Source organism: Schistocerca americana, chromosome 3 (genome assembly GCF_021461395.2).
Source record: "Schistocerca americana isolate TAMUIC-IGC-003095 chromosome 3, iqSchAmer2.1, whole genome shotgun sequence".
Lineage (NCBI taxonomy): Eukaryota > Metazoa > Arthropoda > Insecta > Orthoptera > Acrididae > Schistocerca > Schistocerca americana.
Window position 1 is genome coordinate 736,086,800 of NC_060121.1, and position 20,638 is coordinate 736,107,437.

Here is a 20,638-nt window from a genome sequence, read left to right on the forward strand (position 1 = left end):
CAGAAATAGCTTGGAGGTGGCTCGACAGGAACGCCAGGCACTTAATTGTGAATTGCAGGGTATTTAAGTAGACATAGATGCAGAAGTTACTGAATGGTTACACATTTGCTGCAACAGAAATGCAATTCAAGTTCTTGGAATAGATTCAGAACATACTTGAATACATCTGAGCACTTTTTATCACATTTGTTCTACTAGAAGACATGTGCAATAGAAATCATAATATGTATCAATGTTAACAGGTATTTCATACAGCAGCTTGGAAAAGGACTGCAACACTCAAAGAAATCAAAATTCTACCATGTTCCATAGAATAGCTACACAGTCATTAAAAAAGAGAATTTAAACAAAATATTCATGAATAGTGAGTGAAATGAGTTTGCAACAGTTGTCCAATTAAACTGATGTATTACTATGTATGTCATTTGATGATGATTATGTCAATCAGTTTTACATTCCATTTGCTGCTAGGGACACAACATGTTTTGACACATTACAACCACTGTACATGACATGTTCTGCACAGCCCCAGTATTTCAGTGTATTTTATTTTGTGGATTAAATGGTATCTGCACAGTTCTGCACTTTCAAGATGCGCATTTTGACAAACTATAGTCAAGCTGTCGTAAGAGAATCCCGATAGCCACGCCAGCTTCACGCGCCTACCTCAACCAATCACATACCATGAATTTTTAAATGTCACTATTTTTAATGCCTCAGCACTGATGCAGCTATGCAGATGACTGTTGTTTTTGCCCACAGTTGTTAGTACTATGTAGGTGAAAGCTCATTAATTATCTCAGTTGCTCATATGCACCTGTGTATGTTCTACACCTTCCTTCACAGCCTTCCATATCATCAGAATATGTCTTATGATGTTGAAAAACAATTGATTAAGTTCAAAACTGAAGAACCAATCAGTTTTAATAACTATATTATGGTCTTGGTTGACAGTTACAATTTCAAGGTAAGTACAGGTCTGGTTTTTCTACAAATTTTTATCCAGAGATTTTCACTAATGTTATTGTATTTTAAAATAAATAATGAAGTGATGTTTTGAAGTTCTTATTTGGTTGGTGCTATAAGAAAACAGATATACAATAGGCATGTGCAACATTTACTAAATATCCACATCTATTCTGCAATTTATAAGTTAATTGTATACAAGAAATGCATTAAGTAGTGTGATGATTTTGCACTTGGCCATATAGCCAAAGCCAACTGTTTATACATAAACAGTTGATAAGGGTACTGTACATACTTTTATCTTTTACAGCACTTCATTTCTCTTAGTTCTATTTGCTTTCGTCTTCCTTTACACCAGCAGTTAATAAAATATTAATATACAGTAATTTCAGATATACACAGCCAATAAAAACAGTCTGATTGATAAGCTAAAATAAACTGAATGATACAAATAAAAGTAGAAAAGTAATACATATTGTATCCTTGTGAGTCACCCCACTGCTCTTTGATCCTGGAAAAGATAGGACAATGGAGTTATAAACAATGACAACAAATGCATATATACTCCATTAGACAAAGAGCAATCTATAGATACTATAATATTTTAACATAACATACTTGTTTTATCTAATGGGTCACTTGCTCCACATTGGCGGTATGATAGCTGTGTTTTCCTTTTCGAACTTGGTACATAACCAGGAATGTAAAGACTAGGTGCAGCGAGTCTTCCAGTGCCCAAAAGCCTGCTGAAATCCTGCTCTAATTGATTTGCAATAGGACCTGAAAATTTGTATACAATAATTTATGTATTTTTTTCTTTTTGTTACTACACTAAGAAAGTTTTGTACTACCACTAAATGAGAAATGTAAAGGGCTAATGACTGAAATTATCAAATGTAAGGCCCTTCATTTCATAATTTATTTTCTTGTTGGCTTGAAGCCTGTGATTTCAGTGACCTTATAAATTTTTTCATAACATATGGTCATCAGATATCCTGAAGCTGAAACTGATGTTTACTCTCCCTAGTAGCAGCCTCCTCTTTCTGTTTTTTATAATGCCTCAGCTGGATATTCTCTAGCATTCCTGTGGTCTTCAACCAAAAATTTGTGGTGTATCTTATTCCAGTTTTTCTTTGCCACATTCTTATGGAAGCTACAAAAAAATGATATGTGACCTGATGATTAGGGCTTAATGTCTCATTGACAATGAGGCCATTAGAGACAGAACACAAGCTCAGGTTATTTTTTAAGGATGAAGAAGGAAATCAGCCGTGACCTTTCAAAGGAAATATTCCAGTATTTTCAGGGATCAATTTAAGGAAATCTTGGGAAATCTAAATCTGGATGGTCAGTTATGGATTTGAACCATCATTCTCCAGAATGTGAGTCTAGTGCACCAACCAGTATGCCACTCCCAATTGATGACTGATGAAAGGAAAGGCTTTCAATCTGATAGTAAGACTGGGAATCACTATACAAGGAGGAGTCCAACAAATGTAAACAGCATAAAATTGGACAAACAAGAATGAGGAAGGAATGTACCTATGTTCTGATGGGTCTGTCTTGACCATTTGTAGTAATAGGATACAATATTTACAACACTGCTTCAGAATCATATTTAAATGATTAACATTGCAAGATCACAGGTTAATATTAGTGCAAGATAAGCCACTGCAAATGTGAAACGCTGGTACATTAATAACTTGTGTAACCACCACAATGTTGAATGCAAGCATGCAAACTTGCATGCATTATGTCTTGCAGGTGCTGAAAGTCAGTTTGTGGGATGGAGGTCCATGTCTGTTGCACTTGCTTGGCCAAAACAGCGTCAGTTAATGCTGTTTGTGGATGTCATCCAATAACATCCCTTATGTCTCCCATATGGAGACAAATCTGGTGATCAAGCAGGCCAAGGCAACATTTTGACACTCTGTAGAGCATGTTGGGTTACAACGGCGGTACGTGGTGGAGTGTTATCCTGTCGGAAAACACTCCCTGCAATGCTGTTCATGAATGGCATTACCACAGGTCACATCACCAAACTGATGTACTAATTTGCATTCAGGATGTGTGGGATAACAAGAGTGCTCCTGCTGTCATACAAAATTGCATCTTAAATCATAACTCCATGTGTTAGTCCAGAGAGCTTAGCCCACAGACAGATTGGTTATAGAACCTAAAGCGGTCTCCTTCTAACCATCACAAGGCCCTCAATGGTACCAAGGCACAACCACCTTTCACTAGAAAACACAACAGACCTCCACCTTGTCCTCCAATGAGTTACCACTTAACACCACTGGAGCTGCAAATGACAGTGGTTTTGGGTCAATGGAATGCATGCTACAGGGCACTTGGCTTTGAGCTGTCCTTGAAGTAATTGACTTGTAACAGTTCATTGTGCCACTGTGATGCCAGCTGCTGCTCAAATTCCTGCTGCAGAAACAGCATGATGTGCCAGAGCTATACACCGAACACGATAGTCTTCCCTGTTGGTAATGTCATGTGACCATCCAGAGACCGGTCCTTTTGCGACCATACATTCTCGTGATACCTGTTGCCAGTAATCATATACAGTGGCTACATTCCTGCCAACTCTATCTGCAATATTACAGAAAGAATATCCAGCTTATTGTAGCCATATTATATGACCTCATTCAAGCTCAATGAGGTGTTGACAAAGGCATCTTTATTGCCTTAAAGGCACTCTTGAATAACATCCACTCACCACGTCCAATCTCGAAGGGAACTAATGCTCATGACTGTTACAACACATTTTTAAAACAAATCTGATTTTCATCTTCATAGTGGTACTACTGGTTCCACTGTTATGTGACTGGCATGGAATTTGAATAGACATCATCTTTCAGATGTAAAAGCATGCCTACCAACTTTCATTTATGTTGCACAACTCATCCTTGCTGTTGCAATTATTTCTTCCTTCAGTGTGTACTAACTCTGACCTAAGTTTATCTCTCCATAGAAAAGAAAATACTGTTGCTTCAATGGTCTACCTACGACTTTAATGTACTGAGCAGGTGGTCACGTATTTGTATGGCAAAATAATTTGATGGTACTAAAGTCCTGAGAAGGAAAGTCTCACTCAGTCTACACAGTAATATTTTAATTAAATTTAATTTATTTAGTTATGTATTCAGCGGATGATTTATAAGATTAAGAGTAATGTAAGAGAATACTCTTACATTTAAACAGCCTTATGACAAAGACGGCAACACGCAATACAGGTAAAACATTGAGCAGACGATAGCCACATGAAACAAGGGACTGAGTTGTTTCATTTCCATCCTTACATGTCAGGTACACTCTCTGCAGATTCTTTTGAGTGGGGTGACACTATTAGCTGGTCATGAGCAGAATCAATGCAGCTGAAAATGTCTGCGTGCCAAAAAGCAAAATTCGATCACTTGCACAAAAAGCTAAAATATACAGACAGCTGTACAGTAATTAATAATTAATCTCACTAACAAACATCTGGACAAAGAAACAGCAAAGTTTCTTGCCAAAGGGCTAAACTTTAAACCAACTCAAAAAATCCTACCAATAGCAGATTACATCAACTACATGGAGCATATTGTAACTTCTCTCGGAAGCAGCAGATGAGGTCTGCCATGAAGCCTATACAGCACTTTCCAAGGTGCCAATGTTAAGCTCCAACATGTCCAAGAGAGAATGAGTAGCACCGAGAAATCTGAGTGGGTACAAGGAAACTGTAGTTTTACCAGCTGACAAGGGTAATGCTACTGACCTAATGTTACATGTGGACTACAATAAGAAGACTTTCAATTTTTTGAATGACAGTGGTTACAGACAGATAGATGTCAATCCTATGAACAAAATCAAGAGGAAGATGATGACACTTCTCACTGAGGTTCTCAACACATGAGCAGCAGTGCCAACTCAAGCATATGGACTTCTTAAGGTACACAAGAAAGAAATTCTTCTTAACACCCATAAGAGTAACAATGGCACACTTACATAGCAGCTGGCAATGTATCTGAAACTCATTCTCCAAGATTATGTGGGGAAGTGCAACCACCACATTCCCAACTCTGCTGACTTTGTACATCACCTCAGTCAACTGTGGCTACAGGATATGGATATTATGATCAGTTTTGATGTAATCTCCTTCTTTATGAGAGCTCCACTTTCTGATTTGTTGGAACTAATCACAGAAAAGTTCAACAATTGTTCACAGAATTTTTAGGCACATTCTGACATCAACTTATTTCCTGTTTTAGAGAAAGTATTATGAACAATCCTATGGTGTGGGAATGTGTAGTCTAATATCGCCTGTCATGGTGAACCTATACATGGAACACTTTGAGCCAAAGTTGAAACCAATGTCTTTCTAACAACAATTTGTGGTTTGGTCACATGGTGCAGAAAAGCTTCAAGAGTTCCTGGAACATGTAAATTTTATCCATTGCAATATAAAATTCATGATGGAATTTGAAAAATAAGGCTAATTACATTTTCTCAAATTTCACTTTATTCATCCTTGCTAGAAAGGATGATAGAATGACAGCCAATATTTATATAAGCAGCAATAAATAAATTAACATTTGTATTTTCCTATCTGATTTATTCCAGAGACAACTGGTTTCTGCATTCTATTGTGCCATCATCAGGCAATACAAAGCTCCATGTCAAATGTAATGTGTGCTGTCAAAGCACAGATAATTCTAACTGAATTCAAACTCTATACAAGCAAAAGAACATAACAGTATGTTAACACCCAGTCAAGAAAACCAAAAGCACAAAAACAAATGATGTGACTTCTCTGTTCTGTCAGCATTTGCATAAGTGTACATGTAGATTGCTATGTCATGAGGATTGTGTGCTAAGCCAACAATAGTTCAGGTTGGTGCATGGTATGTTTTAAAATTAAAAGTGACCTCAGTCTCTTTATAATAAGATGTTAGATATCTCATGGTCCATAACAAGGTTTTATTCAGTAATTTATGTGTCAAAGTGGGCTAATAAACTTATTTCACATCTGTTTATTATCCAATGATAAACACTAAAGTTTATATTTCCTTGTCAACTGTGGAATATACATTGGTTATGGTATAATGACATAGCATCAAAGGTTTTGTAACATTTGACAATCTTCATCTTATGTACCCTCAACTAAGATAAAAAGTCTTGTTTGTAATATTAAAGATGATCAACATCTCTGAAAGAATAGTACATAACATACTCCACGCAAATGTGGCATGTCTTATGTGGGCCAGACTATTAGAAAAGTTGAGGAGAGATGCAAGGAACATCAGCAACACACCTGACTCAACCAACCAAGCAAATCAGCTGTTACTGAGCACTGATTCAAATATAATCATGAAATGAAATACAATTGCACCAGCATAATGATAAAAACACCAAGTTTCTGGGAAAGCATAATTAAGGAGGCTACTGAAACAAAGATGTTAGAGAACCTAATAAAAGGGAAAGACATTTCAATTTAAGTAATGCTTAAGATCTGGCACTCAAGTTATTAAAATTATGCTGGCTATCACATCCACCAGAGTTAGAAAGAGCTGAGAGAATTTGCATTTCACAGAATCTCTTACAAACGAAGGAGCATAAGGACATAGTGAGCATCAGGAATAAAAAACAGCTATAAAAAGTAGTGTGAGGCCAACAATATTTCACAGTTTGGTTGAAGTACAAGCAACAAGTACACACAGCAGCAAAACTCACAGCATCTAAAGAAGTCACCTGTGCCACCTGTCGAAATATTGTGCAGAAACAGAAAACAACAATCCACAGATCAGGTGAGGTAAACATAGAAGACATGAGTGGTAGAAGCAATGAAGGTGTTTTAGAAAATCAGAATGAGAGCACAGTAAAATAAGATAATCACAGGGACATAGACAGTCTCAGGTCAAGTAGGATGTTTGCTATGGCACTTCATGATGCCGTGGAAGGCAGAATATAGAAGACAGTTTGGAATGGGTACAGATGCCAAGAAATTTAACTAAAATCAAAGGTGCATAATTAGTGTAAAGCCGGAGTTGCGAACCACTCACTGAAGTCAACTATGTTGCGCTACATGGCCACTTTCCACTTTTTTTTTTTTTTTTTTTTTTTTTTTTTTGTAAATTATTTTTTTTATTTTTTCCTTGATTGACATCTTTCTTAGAAGTGAAATATTTTATTGAAATAAATATATTATATACCTTTTGGCACTGATAACAGCAGTGGCCATCACGGCAAAGGAGCATTGAGGCCTTGGTGTGATGCTGGAGGGAGTTGGTATCACATCTGCACATACAAGTCTCCTAATTCCCATAAATTTTGGCAAGGGGGGGGGGGCTGATGAGCTCTGATGTGATATTCAGTCTCATCCCAGATGTGTTTGATCAGGCTCAGATATGACGAATTGGGAGACCAGCACATCAATTAGAACTCGCCACTGTGTTCCTCGAACCACTCTCCTGACCTCATGATCTGGTGCATTATCTTGTTGAAAAATGCCACTGCCATCAGGAAATATGATCATCATGAAGGGGTGTAGGTGGTCTGAAACCAGTGCACGATACTCCTTGGCCATCATGGTGCCTAGCACGACCTCCAATGGACCCATGGAAGCCTACGTGACTGCTCCCCATAGCATAATGGAGCTGCCACCTGCTTGTATCTGTCGCACAGTATAAGTGTCAAGGAGCTGTTCCCCTGGAAGACAATGGATTCGTACCCTCACATCAGCATGATGAAGAAGGTGTCAGGATTCATCAGACACTGCAACACTCTGTCACTGTGCCAACACCCAGTGCCAATGGTCACATGCCCATTTCAGTCAAAGTTGCCAATGTCATAGTGTTAACATTGGCACATGAATGTATTGTCACCTGTGAAAGTCCATTGCTATGAGTGTTTGGTGCACTGTGTGTTCAGACACACTTGTACTCTGCCCACCATTACAGTCTGATGTTAGTTCTGTCACAGTTCACCACCTGTCCTGTTTTATGAGTTTGCCCAATCTATGACGTCCGAGATCTGTAATGAGGGGTGACCGCCCAATCCTACGACACCTGGACACGGTTTCAGCTCGGTTTCACCATGTGTTAAGACACTCACCACAGCACTCCTCAAACACCTGACAAATCATGCACTCACTGACAAGTCATGCTCTCACTACACTACATGCGTCAAGCATGTGTCTGACTAGCAGTCATTCCTCGCCAGGTGATGCTGCTACCACCTGGATGGGTTTATATTGATAGTAGGTGGGTAGTAACAATGTTCTGGCTGATCAGTCTATATCAGTCTCTAACAGTCTGAAATCTACTGACAGTCAGCTGTTTAGCAGATGGTGGATCAGCACTTTAAACAGTAGTAATATAAATTGTATAATTCACTCAGCAGCCATTTAACATGTATTTAGTTACCTTTAAAGTGAAGTAGAAACTGAATGCATGCACCTGAGTGCAGTATTTTAGTCCTACGACTATCTACATTTAACATCCATTCTGGAACTCCCATTACTTCTCGAACATCCTCAATGAACTGTGCCCTGAAATAAATACATATATATCAGGAACAAAAAGAATGTAACTTATTTTGAAAGACTTGAAGTCATACTTTGAAAGAATGTAAATGAAAGTAGCCAAAATGGAAACACAGCAAATAAATAAATATATTTCATGATAAAAAGTTAAATGAAAACTAGAATATCATTCTAAAACTGTAATTTTTAGTGAGTGGAAAAGATTATACAATGAGAAGTTCTCTCTCTTTTTAGCAAAATATGTTTGCTTTTCGATACCTACAAAACAAATTTTGGTGGTTTTTGTATGTTGGCATATTTTATGATGTCCTTATCTGGTTCTATATTTGCACATGCAAATCTTTCTGAGCCACGATCCTTGTTCATAATTACAATTGATCTTCCTATGGCTGATACATCACCTTCTGCAAAATACAACAGATATATTGATAACCTATTCTACTTCTATAAACACATTTAATTTCCATATAAATTACATTAAAATATTAAAAATTCTGGGGTCTAGCATAAAACTGCATTATTAGAAAAATGCATAAGATATAAAGACTTGCTTTTGGCTGCAGTATCTTAATCGCTTAAACACTCTGGATATCTGAAATATTGTAGACACCATCAATATCAAGAATTGGACATAGTTGTACCATGTGAAAACTGGAAATCTAGGTATTGTAGCATTACTACAAGTTAAAAAAGGTTTGGTTTTCATTTATATAATATACAGGGCTCTGAAGCTTTCTTAATGATGTGGACAAGAAGATCCCTTTTTAACACATTACATGGTTAGAGAACTCTATGAATCTTGCTACACAAAATGGAAACTGCAAAAGATAGAATATATGTTTAAATATTATATTACCAATATTATTCTTGGTGTTGGGAAAAAATGTACTAACAATGTAAAAAATGGGCTTGCTTGTGTCGCCTAAGTGCAGTTCCACCTAGTACCCTTGTACTGAAAGGTTGCACTGACAAAAAATGCAAAGACACTTTGCACTTATCAAACAGGCAAAAAAATTTCATCACACAGATAATGTAAAAAACATATCATAAAAAATAGTTTATGAGCCAAGTGCAATTACATGAAAGTAAATGTCAAATTCATCAATTACAATATTTCCTGGAAGTTCTACAGCTGTTTGCATGTGGAAACAGCCAATCTTGCATTTGCAGTAGATTCCCAAAATTAAATTATTATGTCCTGAAAAAATAATATTGAACATTAAAATTCAAACTGTTGCCTCTGAAGAAAGAAAATATGAGAAGACAATAGTGTGTGTGTGTGTGTGTGTGTGTGTGTGTGCGTGTGTGTGTGTGTGTGTGTGTGTGTGTGTGTGTGTGTGTGTGTTGAACCACAGCCAATCTAAGGATACAATACCTTCTCTCAATAAAGAATGATAATTTGGATTCCTTGTCTTAGGTCCAGCAACTGTAGGTACTTCAATAGTGCCTCAAACATAATGAGCCCATGCTGCTGAGGCTAACATTGGCAGTGATAAGTGGAGAACACTTAAAAAGCTCCTTCCCAATAGTGGAAGCCCAAGCCCTGTTAATCAAACAGGTGCAATTTCCGTACCACAAGTCTGACACACATCCCTACTATCCATCACCTTTGAACTCCAGACCATGCCAGCCATCACTGGTGAGTCCCACAAGGGTGTGACGCCACCATCTGTACACTCTATGCCACTGGTCCTAGTTGTGCTTCGGACACGACTGTTGCTCATCATCATCAGCCACTTGGTATCCACAGAATTATAAATGCACCCTCTTGTCTTTTATAAGCTTTACAATCTTCAATTATATACCTCAACATAGCTCCTGCATGCTTTTAATGTCACCTATCCACCATCTAACAGAAAACTTTTGTGGTACATTTGCTGTTCCTTATCCTAGTTACATGTCCTACCCACGTCCATTTCATTTTCATTATGGCCTGAATTGCATATTCCACTGCAGTCAAAACTGGTAACAAACACTGACTGTAAGCTTTCCTTTCCAAACAGAGCAGCCACTTACTTGTGGAAACACTATATTGTTTACCAGAAGCACTGCAGGTCAAGTTAGCATGTTTACTACTCTGTTTATTTCTTTTGCTGTCCATGCAGTTGTTATCTACAACTGCTCTAAAGACAATTCAACTAGTTCTGTGTTTCCACTGGTGATCTTTACTATTTTCTTTTAGCATACCAGCTAAACCACTAAACTACAACTGCAAACCACTTTTGAAGCTACTTGGAACATGTTAGACAACATGAAAATGATATATTGTTATTCACCATGTAATGGAGGTGTTGAGTCACAGACAGGCACGACTAAAAGACTGCCACACATGTGAGCTTTTGGCCAAAAGGCCTTCTTCTAAAGCAGACTACACAAACATATTCACTCAAGCATAACTCTGTCTGTCTGTCTGTCTCTGTCTCTCTCTCTCTCACTCACTCACTCACTCACACACACACACACACACACACACACACACACACACACAAAACCTCTGCCTCTGGCCACTGATGCTAGACAATTATAAACTTTCTTGTTCATGAAGAACTTCAAGTGATGGAAATTTTTTAGAGATTGACTGTGCAGTTCAGTGATCAAATATTGTAAAGGATGCATGTGTTTGTCTGGCAAAAAGAGTTCAAGAAAAGATGAGATTGTGTGTAAAATCAGCAACACAACTGACATCCCCACACTTGCAATGCAGATTAAAACATTTTTGCAGTTCGAGGCATTCTTGAGGGCTATTGGTGGGTGAGAGTATCAGAAATTGCAGAACATGTCAAAAAAGTTATGGGAGCTTTCAAGCAATCATCATAAATGAACTGCTGCTCCACAAAGTGTGTTCTAAATACGAGGGTTATTCCAAAAGTAAGGTCCGATCGGTCGCGAAATGGAAACGACTATGAAAATCCGATAAAGCTTTGCACAGATGTGTTGGGTAGTGTCTCTAGTATAACCCCAGTTAGCATCACGTCGCTCTTCTCATTTCTGAGCTCGCAGTGAGTGCGTAAAGATGTCTAGAAAATAGTGTCTGCCGCCAAGTACGAGGGCCTGGTGAGAAATTTCGCCTGAAGCTATGCAGCCAACATTACATAACTGTCGTGCTGTTTCGTCTTCACGACAATTCTCAGCCGCATTCTGCAGGGGCAATGAAGATGCTCCTGCATCGTTTTCAAATGGAAATGTTAGATTACCCACAATACAGTCCGCAATTTTCTCCCCCTGAGTTTCATCTCTGGTCACATGAACCGCTGTCTTTGAAGACAACATTTTGACACAGACAACGAGGTGTAGGCCAGCATGGAGAATTGGCGGAAAGCACTGGCGGCTGCCTTCTATGATGAGGCTATTGAAAAGTTGGTACAACGCTATGACAAAAGTCTAAGTCAGAACGGCGACTACGTAGAGAAGTAGCTGAAAGGTGTAGCTAATTGTTACAAGTAAAACATTTCTGATGTTCACTGTGGTTTCAATTTGGCAATCAATCGGACCTTACTTTTGGAATAACCCTCGTAGGTTCCTCATCTCGAAAATCAGAAGTTGAGATGTTTGGAGGTCTGTCAGAGGCTTACAACAAGGTTTGTGAAAGAAGGTGATGCATTTTTGAGTTGGTCTGTCACCTGCAACAAAAGGCGTGTCCACAAATACACTCTCCAAGTCAAACGAGCTAGTAATGAAGTAATGAGTGGCAGAGGAAAGGGAAGGAAGCCCAAGTGAAAGCCAAGACTTGACTGTTAGTAGACTAGGTAGTTCAACCATTTTTTTAACTGGTGGAGGATTTTGCTCACTAATTTTTTGCAGGAGCGATGTACACTGCATACTACTGCAAGCTGATGAATAAGGTGAGGGGTGCACACTACAGTGAAAAATGAGACCAACCAATTAAATAGGTCACCCTCCTCCATGGCAGTGCCAGGTCCCATAATGCAGCTCTGATGGTCTCCATTTGTTTGGACCAGTTAAAGAAGCTCTAGGAGAGCACCAATTTGAAGATGACAAAGGCGTGAATAAATTCGTCCACACGTGGCTCTTGACGCAACCAGTTTCATTCTGCGATGCTGTGATAAAAAATATTCTTCTCACTGGGAAAAATGTATTTCTCAAGTGGGAAACTTCATGAAAAAATAAATTGTAGCTGCCCCCCTCCCTCTTCTTGTTTTAACACCCTGGTACATCCACTTTACAATATGTAGGGATTCTTCAACCCAAGTTTTCTACGGTATTGCATTTTTGAGTTGTGTCACTGTCCTTGATGGGATGTGATATATTAACATGTTGCATATGTATTTGTACACATATTTCTCCTGTATCTCTAGCGAGTTTCATTTTCACACAGCTCAATATTTAAGCCATCATATCTCCCGAACTATGTGTTGTGTGAAGATATAATTTAGTAGTGGTATATGTAGATACTATCTGCAAAACGTGCTGTGAATAGAGTTAGTAGTAAAAATGTAATAAATTAAAACTTTATGCATGATATGGCAGTTTCCCTTGCATCTCAGTGTTTATGATGTTTCATATCCTGAACTATACGTCATACAGTGATATAATTTTGCTGGTACATTCAGTGGTATATGTGAATACTTCCTGTAAAACATTTTATAAACAGACTTAATAGCAAAGAAGCAATAAATTAAAATGTCATGCTTCCTGTGGCAACTTAACTGCACTGGCAGTGAAAGTGTAAACAAACATTTTTTCCCTTTCATCACTTTGTGGGGGTTCTCAGTGAGAAAAAGTTTCATAAATGTTTGAAATTATTTTGAAAGTTAGCTGCAAGTCAGAAAGTGCTCTCATTCTCAAATACTGGATGAATAAAGTATGGGTGTTTGTGCAGTATGGCAGTGGTTCCTATTCCCATAGCAATTCTTTCCAGACAGTATGTGATATGTCTACCAAGTCTGGTTGAAATTGGTCCAATTGTACAAGTGGAACATACATACATAAATACGTATGTACATCCCTTTTTATAATAGGTATGGACTCTTCACAAATACACCTCATAATATGAAAAGCTAAAAGAGGACATACAGCCCACTTTTTGGTGTGATAAAAAGTTTATCTCAAACTATCGTTACCTGCAAATCCTAAAAAGTTAATACTACACATAAAAATTACCTAACAGCAAAAAAAAAAAAAAAAAAAAAAAAAAAAGGGAGAGAGAGAGAGAGAGGAGAAAACTGCTTTTTTCTGCTACAAAACTACTACTGATCCTCTAATCAAGTACTGTTAGTACTTCTGCATTTGTGACTAAGATTCTCTTCATTCATTCATTAGGGCCATCATTTTCTTGCATAACTAAGGTATCTAATCTATAGAAGGTTATTTCTTGCTACTGTCCACCCTCAAACTATCCTGGACAACAGTGCTGGATTCTTTCGGCATATGTTAATGTGCCTGCAGCATTTACACTGTGACATCTCATTCCACAATTCACTGTAACTTTGTAGAATCCAGGTTTCTGTAATCACTTACGGTAATCTGGTGGAAAGTCCTGAAGACCATTTCCTTCCATGGTTGTAAGACTCAGTTGTTTCCTCTCTGAGTGTATAGAATGTTGATTTGCAGGGATGGCACTATCCTGGCACAAAGCTTCATGAAGTCCTCCTTGACCTTCCTGGATATTGTAGGTGCAGTACCTTCAAAGACACACCAGATCAACTAGTTCCTAAGTGGTGCCCTGGGATCCAGTGTCCTTAATGCCTGGTGACATTATCTTCTGCATCCACAATGTAAAGTTCCACAATGTATGCTCCACAGTACCCCTACTGCCATAGGTGCAATTATCATTTGCCTGTCTTTTGAATTAAGATACATAGTATAGAAACCATCACTGAACAGATAATGCATGACTGTCCAACAGGTGAAGCAATCTCAATCTCAGTCTGCCTTGATATTAGGAAGAAGTTCATATGTTTTCTGCATCTGAAGTGTTGCACTCATTTGGCCAATCACAGAATGTGATCTTGCGTTAATTTTTTCATATGGAACTCAGTTACAAGTAGCCTTCAGGCTTATGTTTGACTGCCTGTCTTTAGCTAATACAACAGCCATATTCCTACAATTACCAGTACTGCATCATCTGGGATCATATAGTACATGCTCATTAATCTCAGTAGCACACTTCATTGCACTCTTCTGACTGCTGAAGCTGATTTCATATTGATTCGTGGTATTTCCTGACTGTTCTCAATGGAAGCTCAATTTGTGATTTGTGAAATTTATAATTTTGTGCATCACATTTGTACCTTTTCTGTCTGTCTCCTCTATGTGATGTGTGAAATTATGACATTCACATGGAATATCCCTTCATATCTCTTTATTACGTTTCTTCTAATCCTTACATTATTTAATTGTTTTTCGGGATTTCTTAGTAGGTTCTCTTTCAGCAGGTGGTATGTAATTTTGTGAGATGCTGGCTACAATTTGACACCTTGGCACATTCCTTAAAGTTCCTGAATTAGAGCATTATACTTATCTTCTGTAATTATTCTTGAGTCACCACTACAGCATTGTTACACAGTACAGGGACCTTCCCTGTAAGAGACACTCATTGCACAGTTCATGCAGTTGGATATCTAATGATCAATCAAGGCTTGTATTACTTCTGCAGGGATTCAACACAGTCCTGGAAATTCTCTCTTTTTCAGTCTTAAAGTGGTTTGCCTAATTTTCTCTTGTGTGAAAGTGAAAAACACAAAGTGATAAGCCATATTCTCCACTTGATTCTATAATTATATCAAATGAATGTTAATATGAGAAAACTATGAGGCTGAACTGCTGGCCAGCAATTCTGCTTCATTATTTTATTAAGTTTTATAATTATTTTCATGCCTTGCAACAGTTTCATTTTACTATTTCCGCTTCTAAATCCAGCTTGTTCTATTATTTTACTTGTTTTGCTGACTTTGTACACCCATTTCTCCCAAATTTTCTCCCCCCCCCCCCCCCTTTCTCTCATTTTTTCTTCATCTCTCATGTTCGACCATTGTGGCTTTGTGATTGTTATCATAATTAATCCTTACTTTGCCACTGTTACTGAGAGCCATGTGCCCTTTTCTCTTTTTAACTCTAATAACTTCATATCAACTCATTGCTCCCTTGTCACAGTTTTCACAAATTCCACCATCCCCCTCCCCAACCTCTACCTAGGGCAACAGCTCATAATCACGGTCACCACAGTCATAGGTGTGTGCATGTTTGTGTGTGTGTGTGTGTGTGTGTGTTACTGGAAAAACAGCAACAGCTTGAAAAGGGGCAACAGGAAAAGTGTGTTTGATGTGAAATAAATAAACACTCCAAAATCTGGAATACAAGAGATGCAAGATACATGTAGTGATTACAAAGTAAAAAGCACTTCTGTTAGATAACTACAGGCGATCAAAAAGTCGAATTTTAAAGAAAATAAATAGTGACAAAGAAAGTGGATAAGGAGAATCAACTAGAGGGAAATACATGAAAAAGAATATATAAGAAACAGGAAAGAAATGCAAGGTGCAACTACAAGTGAAATGCTGTGAGGAACCGAGAACAAAGTAACTAGTGTAAAATAAAACCAGATGTCCATGAGAGCCAATGACAAACAGAGTGTAACAAGTACCAAAGTCTTTAGTTTTATGTTTGCAGCATGCTCCACAATAGGACACTTAGTGTTGCGAATGTAAATATCTTGTGTTCAGAAATTTATCCTGATTCACTGCTTAATATTAGTTATGTCCTATAAAATTCTGTACTTACTGCTAAAAGGAAGGAAGGAAGGAAGATAAGGGATTAACAGCTTGTTGACAGTGAGTTCATTAGAAATATGCAATCATTTAGGACTGAAGAATAATGTAGAATGAAACTGGAATGTCCTATTCAAAGGAATCTTCCGAAAATCTGCTTAAGAAATTGAGGAAAACTATGGAAAACCTAAATCTGGGTGACCTGATGGTTTATTTGAATCCCACTGTTTCTAAATGTGGGTTCCTAGCCATAACCACCTTGCCTGTTCTGTAGATAGAGCTCATCTATACAGTGTGTTTCCAAAAGTTATGCTAGCTGCTTGTGTTTTTCCAGTGTAAAGGTTGGAACATCTGATACTGGCAGAGTACGCAGGGCACCTTTTACAATGGGGTGACTCACGTATGAGCCATGGGCTAGTTTTGGCACAATCAAATGTTGAGTGAATGGCTGAAGATGACCCTGGAGGTCACTGGGAATATTTTAAGAGGCACTCATCTCATTTTAGCGCATATTTCTCTCTTATAAGCTTATTTATAGGTGAGAGTTTTGGGTTGTATTGCAATGAGGAAGGATAACATCTGTATTGTTGTTTTGAGAAACAGTCATTCTGCATAATATAACAGTGGACAGTTCTCGGTGGAATACAAACCATGTAAGGAGGACACATAAGTACTCACCATATAGTTGAAGTGTTGAAGAGTGATAGTTACTTTTATTTCTTCTACTGCTTGTAATAATTATGTTAAAATTGTGTTACAATAGTCCAAGGACATTTATTTCCATACAACTTCGTTAAGGAAGTTTTGGGATGGAAATACATTTACAAGATTGCTGGTAAATTTATTGAAAGACTATTTGTTAAAACAGACTCACTTCCCAGAAAATCCCATTTTGTGTCAGAGAGCAACAGGGAAAATAAAAATACAATTGCTTGTTGTTGTATTTTTTGCATAAAATTATTGTTATTGGTACTTCCAGCAAGAAAAAATATTAAAGTGAAAATTAGTGTGAGCACTGTAACAAACGAAATTAAAAAGCTGCTTTAGTAAGTCATATGCATAATTGTATTTGTACATGAAAAAAGCTAAAACACCCAGAAGACATGGTCAGATATCAGTGCAACTTCATACACGTACACATGATCGGCAGCTATCTAATGATAAAGAGATGCAATTCTCTTGACAGAACAGCCACCAGAGTGCACTACAGATGTTCGTGTTTAGAGTTGTTACAAGACCTGGTAGTGTATATAAGGGGTGTGAATAGCATCAAATTTTAATGAATGATCACTGTGAAGGACACACAGACACCATGCATAGTGCAAGCAGAATGCACAGACAGCACGGCACACATGGGGAGAGCGGTAGTGGTGGGGGTTACAGTCAAGTGCTGTAAGGGAAATGCCAATTGCTGGAGGGGAACTGCCATTCTAAACTGAAGCCTATGCTCACATTTTCTGTAAATACTAAGTAAGGCCCCTCCACATCCAAACATGCATTGTGGCCATTCAAAAGGATCTACTGTCACCTCTGCTTTGGTTAGAATTTCGCCCAAAAAGCAGCAATTTATTTTTGCCTGGCTTGTTAACCATTTGTAACTTTCAGAGAAGCATCATGCGTGGAGAACTTTGAGTAAAACCTACACATTTCTGTGGTTGCCATGTTAAAATTTGCTTCTTTTGCCAAAACACAGTGGAGTTTACACAGTCTCACCACACTAGCATGTCGTTCGTCAGCTGCAGTCGCAAAAGAATTCTGAAAAAGCAGTTTATTAAGTGGGGAACTTATGAAAAAGCACATTCTCAGTACAAAATAAATGTGTAATGTCTTCACTTATGTTGTTCCAAAACCTATAGCTTTTCTCATTTCACCAGCTTTTGATGGTCCTTAAAAATTGCATTCTTTCATCAAAAAAGTCTGTAGTTGGTGGAATAACACGGTAGATAATGAAGTTTTGCATAATAACCATATTGCAAAATACTCTCCTCTTTGTGTCCTATTATTTGCCAAAATCTCATTTTGAAACATCCAACCCTTTTATGAAATATGAGGAATGTTGTGGATATTTCACCCTGGCTTTATCACTGGCACACCGAAAATGAGGTTGCTATGTTATATCAATTTTCTCGAGACTGGTGACAGACCTCCAGCCAAGCCTAAAGAAAAATTCAATGTGTCAGCTAAATTTCATATGCTGCAACATAGTATGTAATATGCAGAAAAAGCAAAATCACAGTGACATTTATATTCATTACAAACTTTTTTGAATTTTGCGCAGTGTCTTACTTTAACATTAATACCACAATAAGTATGGCAATTAACGAAATGATGGGCACGCCATGATGAACCTGACATACAAAGCTATAAGTAAAGCAAAAATGATTTTTTTACTGAATAGTTCCTGTAAAATCATATGAGAAAGACTGCAAAGTGTGTGCCTCGATTCCGTCATTGCCCGACCAGTTGGAAGGTTTCAGACACTGTCAGTCTTCTCTTCTGAACAAATGAACGAACTTGCCCAGTGCTTTGAATAAAAATTGGTCACTCCACATCGGCCACTGTATTTTGCATGGGCTATACCCCTGTGAGACAGTATTATTGGCACCTGACAGAGTTTGAAAGGAGCACATTGTGGGTCTCCATCTGGCCAGTTCATTGAAGTGTGCGAGATATAGATTTGTAGGCTATTTGGATATGATAGTGGCTCAATGCTGGAATGCATTGAAATGTTAGGCTAGGCATACTCATCATCAAGGTTCTAGTTGACCATGTCTGACCACCACTATGTAGTGTGCACCAAGCACATTACAACCCCTTCACATCTAAGCATGCCATCCGAGAACAAGTACTGAACTCCCTGCAACATTTTGTGTTATCCTACACCACTAGTCAGAGACTAGCAGTAACTAGACCATCAGATGCAAAGGCTGGCATTAACACCACAACACAAACAATTACATTTGGAGTGGGCTACTGACGAATGGCATCACATTGTGTTCAGCAATAAATCACGGCTCTGCACTACACTGGATGGTCATTGTCAGTGAGTATAGTGGCCACATGGGGAGAGATCCCATTTTTTCAATGTTTTGAAGAGACACAGTGCTGTTTCTCCTGGTGTTATTGTGTGCCGAGCCAATGGGTATGACTTCAGGTTATGTCAGGTAGTGATTGTGGGAACACTGATGCCACAACAGTACATCATGGACTTCTTACATCAGGGCCGGCCAAGAACGTGGCACGCGTGCCGAGGTTTCACACGCATGCGGATCGCTCCCTTCTGACGTCACATGTCCCCCACCACCATACCAGCTGATTGCGCGTGCATGCACGGAACTACAAACGCGCCACACGCGACAGTGCATTCGTGTAAGGAACACCGCCCTGCTCGCATGTGGCTTAGTTTCATATAACGTCATTTGATAATATTAAACTCTGTACAACACATCATGTTGAGCAATACTGAATCTTTGTTGGCTGTTCGTACACCATCAGAAAAATAACAATAACACTGGGTTTGAAACTGCATTATAACAACAATATCGTGCTTCTCACATTGTCACTCATAAAATTCTTACAGCATTTAAGCTGAGATATAGAAACAGACTTGAAAGTAGTCTACAGAATGCAGTATGATGTGGAATAAGTGATTCCAACTACATGTGAAACAAGCAAATTTTATATTCTGGAACTACTGTACAAAATTTGCAATGACTACAATTCTCAACAAAACATATGACAAATACAACAAAATTATCACCATTAATTTAATTATTTTTGGTTCACTGTAGACATAATAAAGTACATATCCGGCACAAACTGAGGGTACACAGACAAACGCAGACAGTTTCTCATATTTCTGTCACTCAGATTGCCACGTAATCCTGACTTATTTAGTTTCATAATCAAAATAAACCTTTCGCACACGTATGTCGATCCAAACACTGATATAGCTTTTGCAGCCTCATTGTGGAGATGGGGAAAATCTTCCCGAGGAAAATCTTCGTAAAATTCCTGGACAGTTTTTACGTAAAAATTTTGTCCTTTTAACGGGAATTACACTGCAGATCGATCAATTCCATTTGCAAATGCACTGGAGTACTTTCAACTGAAACGGCAAAGGGTCTAGAAAATTGTTCAAAAACAGATGTCAGACTTGCAGTGTCCTGAAAACGTTTAGAAAATTGTGCCTGTAGTTCCTCCAACACAGAAATGAATTCATCAGAAGCTGCGTTCTCTCTGACTTTAGAGAGCGTAGGGCAATGGGCGGTATTCATTTTCATGAGTTGTTCCTTCCACAATGCGAGTTTCTTATTAAATGCATCCACTTTTTTCATCAGATCAGAAATAAGCTGCTACTCACCTTGCAAAGTCTTATTGAGAGCGTTCAAGTGTGCAGTCAGATCAACTAAAAAGG

The 20,638-nt window shown here is 38.2% G+C and overlaps 1 protein-coding gene across 3 annotated transcripts in view; it reads right to left on the reverse strand.

Annotated features, from left to right (window-relative positions):
• Positions 1–1,096: 1,096 nt before the first annotated feature.
• LOC124605492 overlaps positions 1,097–20,638 on the reverse strand; it is a 398,477-nt gene continuing 378,935 nt past the window's right edge. For 2 of the 3 annotated variants that reach the window (XM_047137217.1, XM_047137218.1), the window contains exons 16-19: positions 8,757–8,898; positions 8,376–8,500; positions 1,585–1,746; positions 1,097–1,477 (exon numbers count right to left, since the gene is read on the reverse strand). In XM_047137217.1, the coding sequence (XP_046993173.1) occupies positions 1,395–1,477; positions 1,585–1,746; positions 8,376–8,500; positions 8,757–8,898 (512 nt within the window). In that variant the 3' untranslated portion in view covers positions 1,097–1,394. Of the gene's footprint in view, positions 1,478–1,584; positions 1,747–8,375; positions 8,501–8,756; positions 8,899–17,864; positions 17,977–20,638 lie in introns of those variants that run through there. The other variant, XR_006978651.1, reaches the window with a different exon arrangement.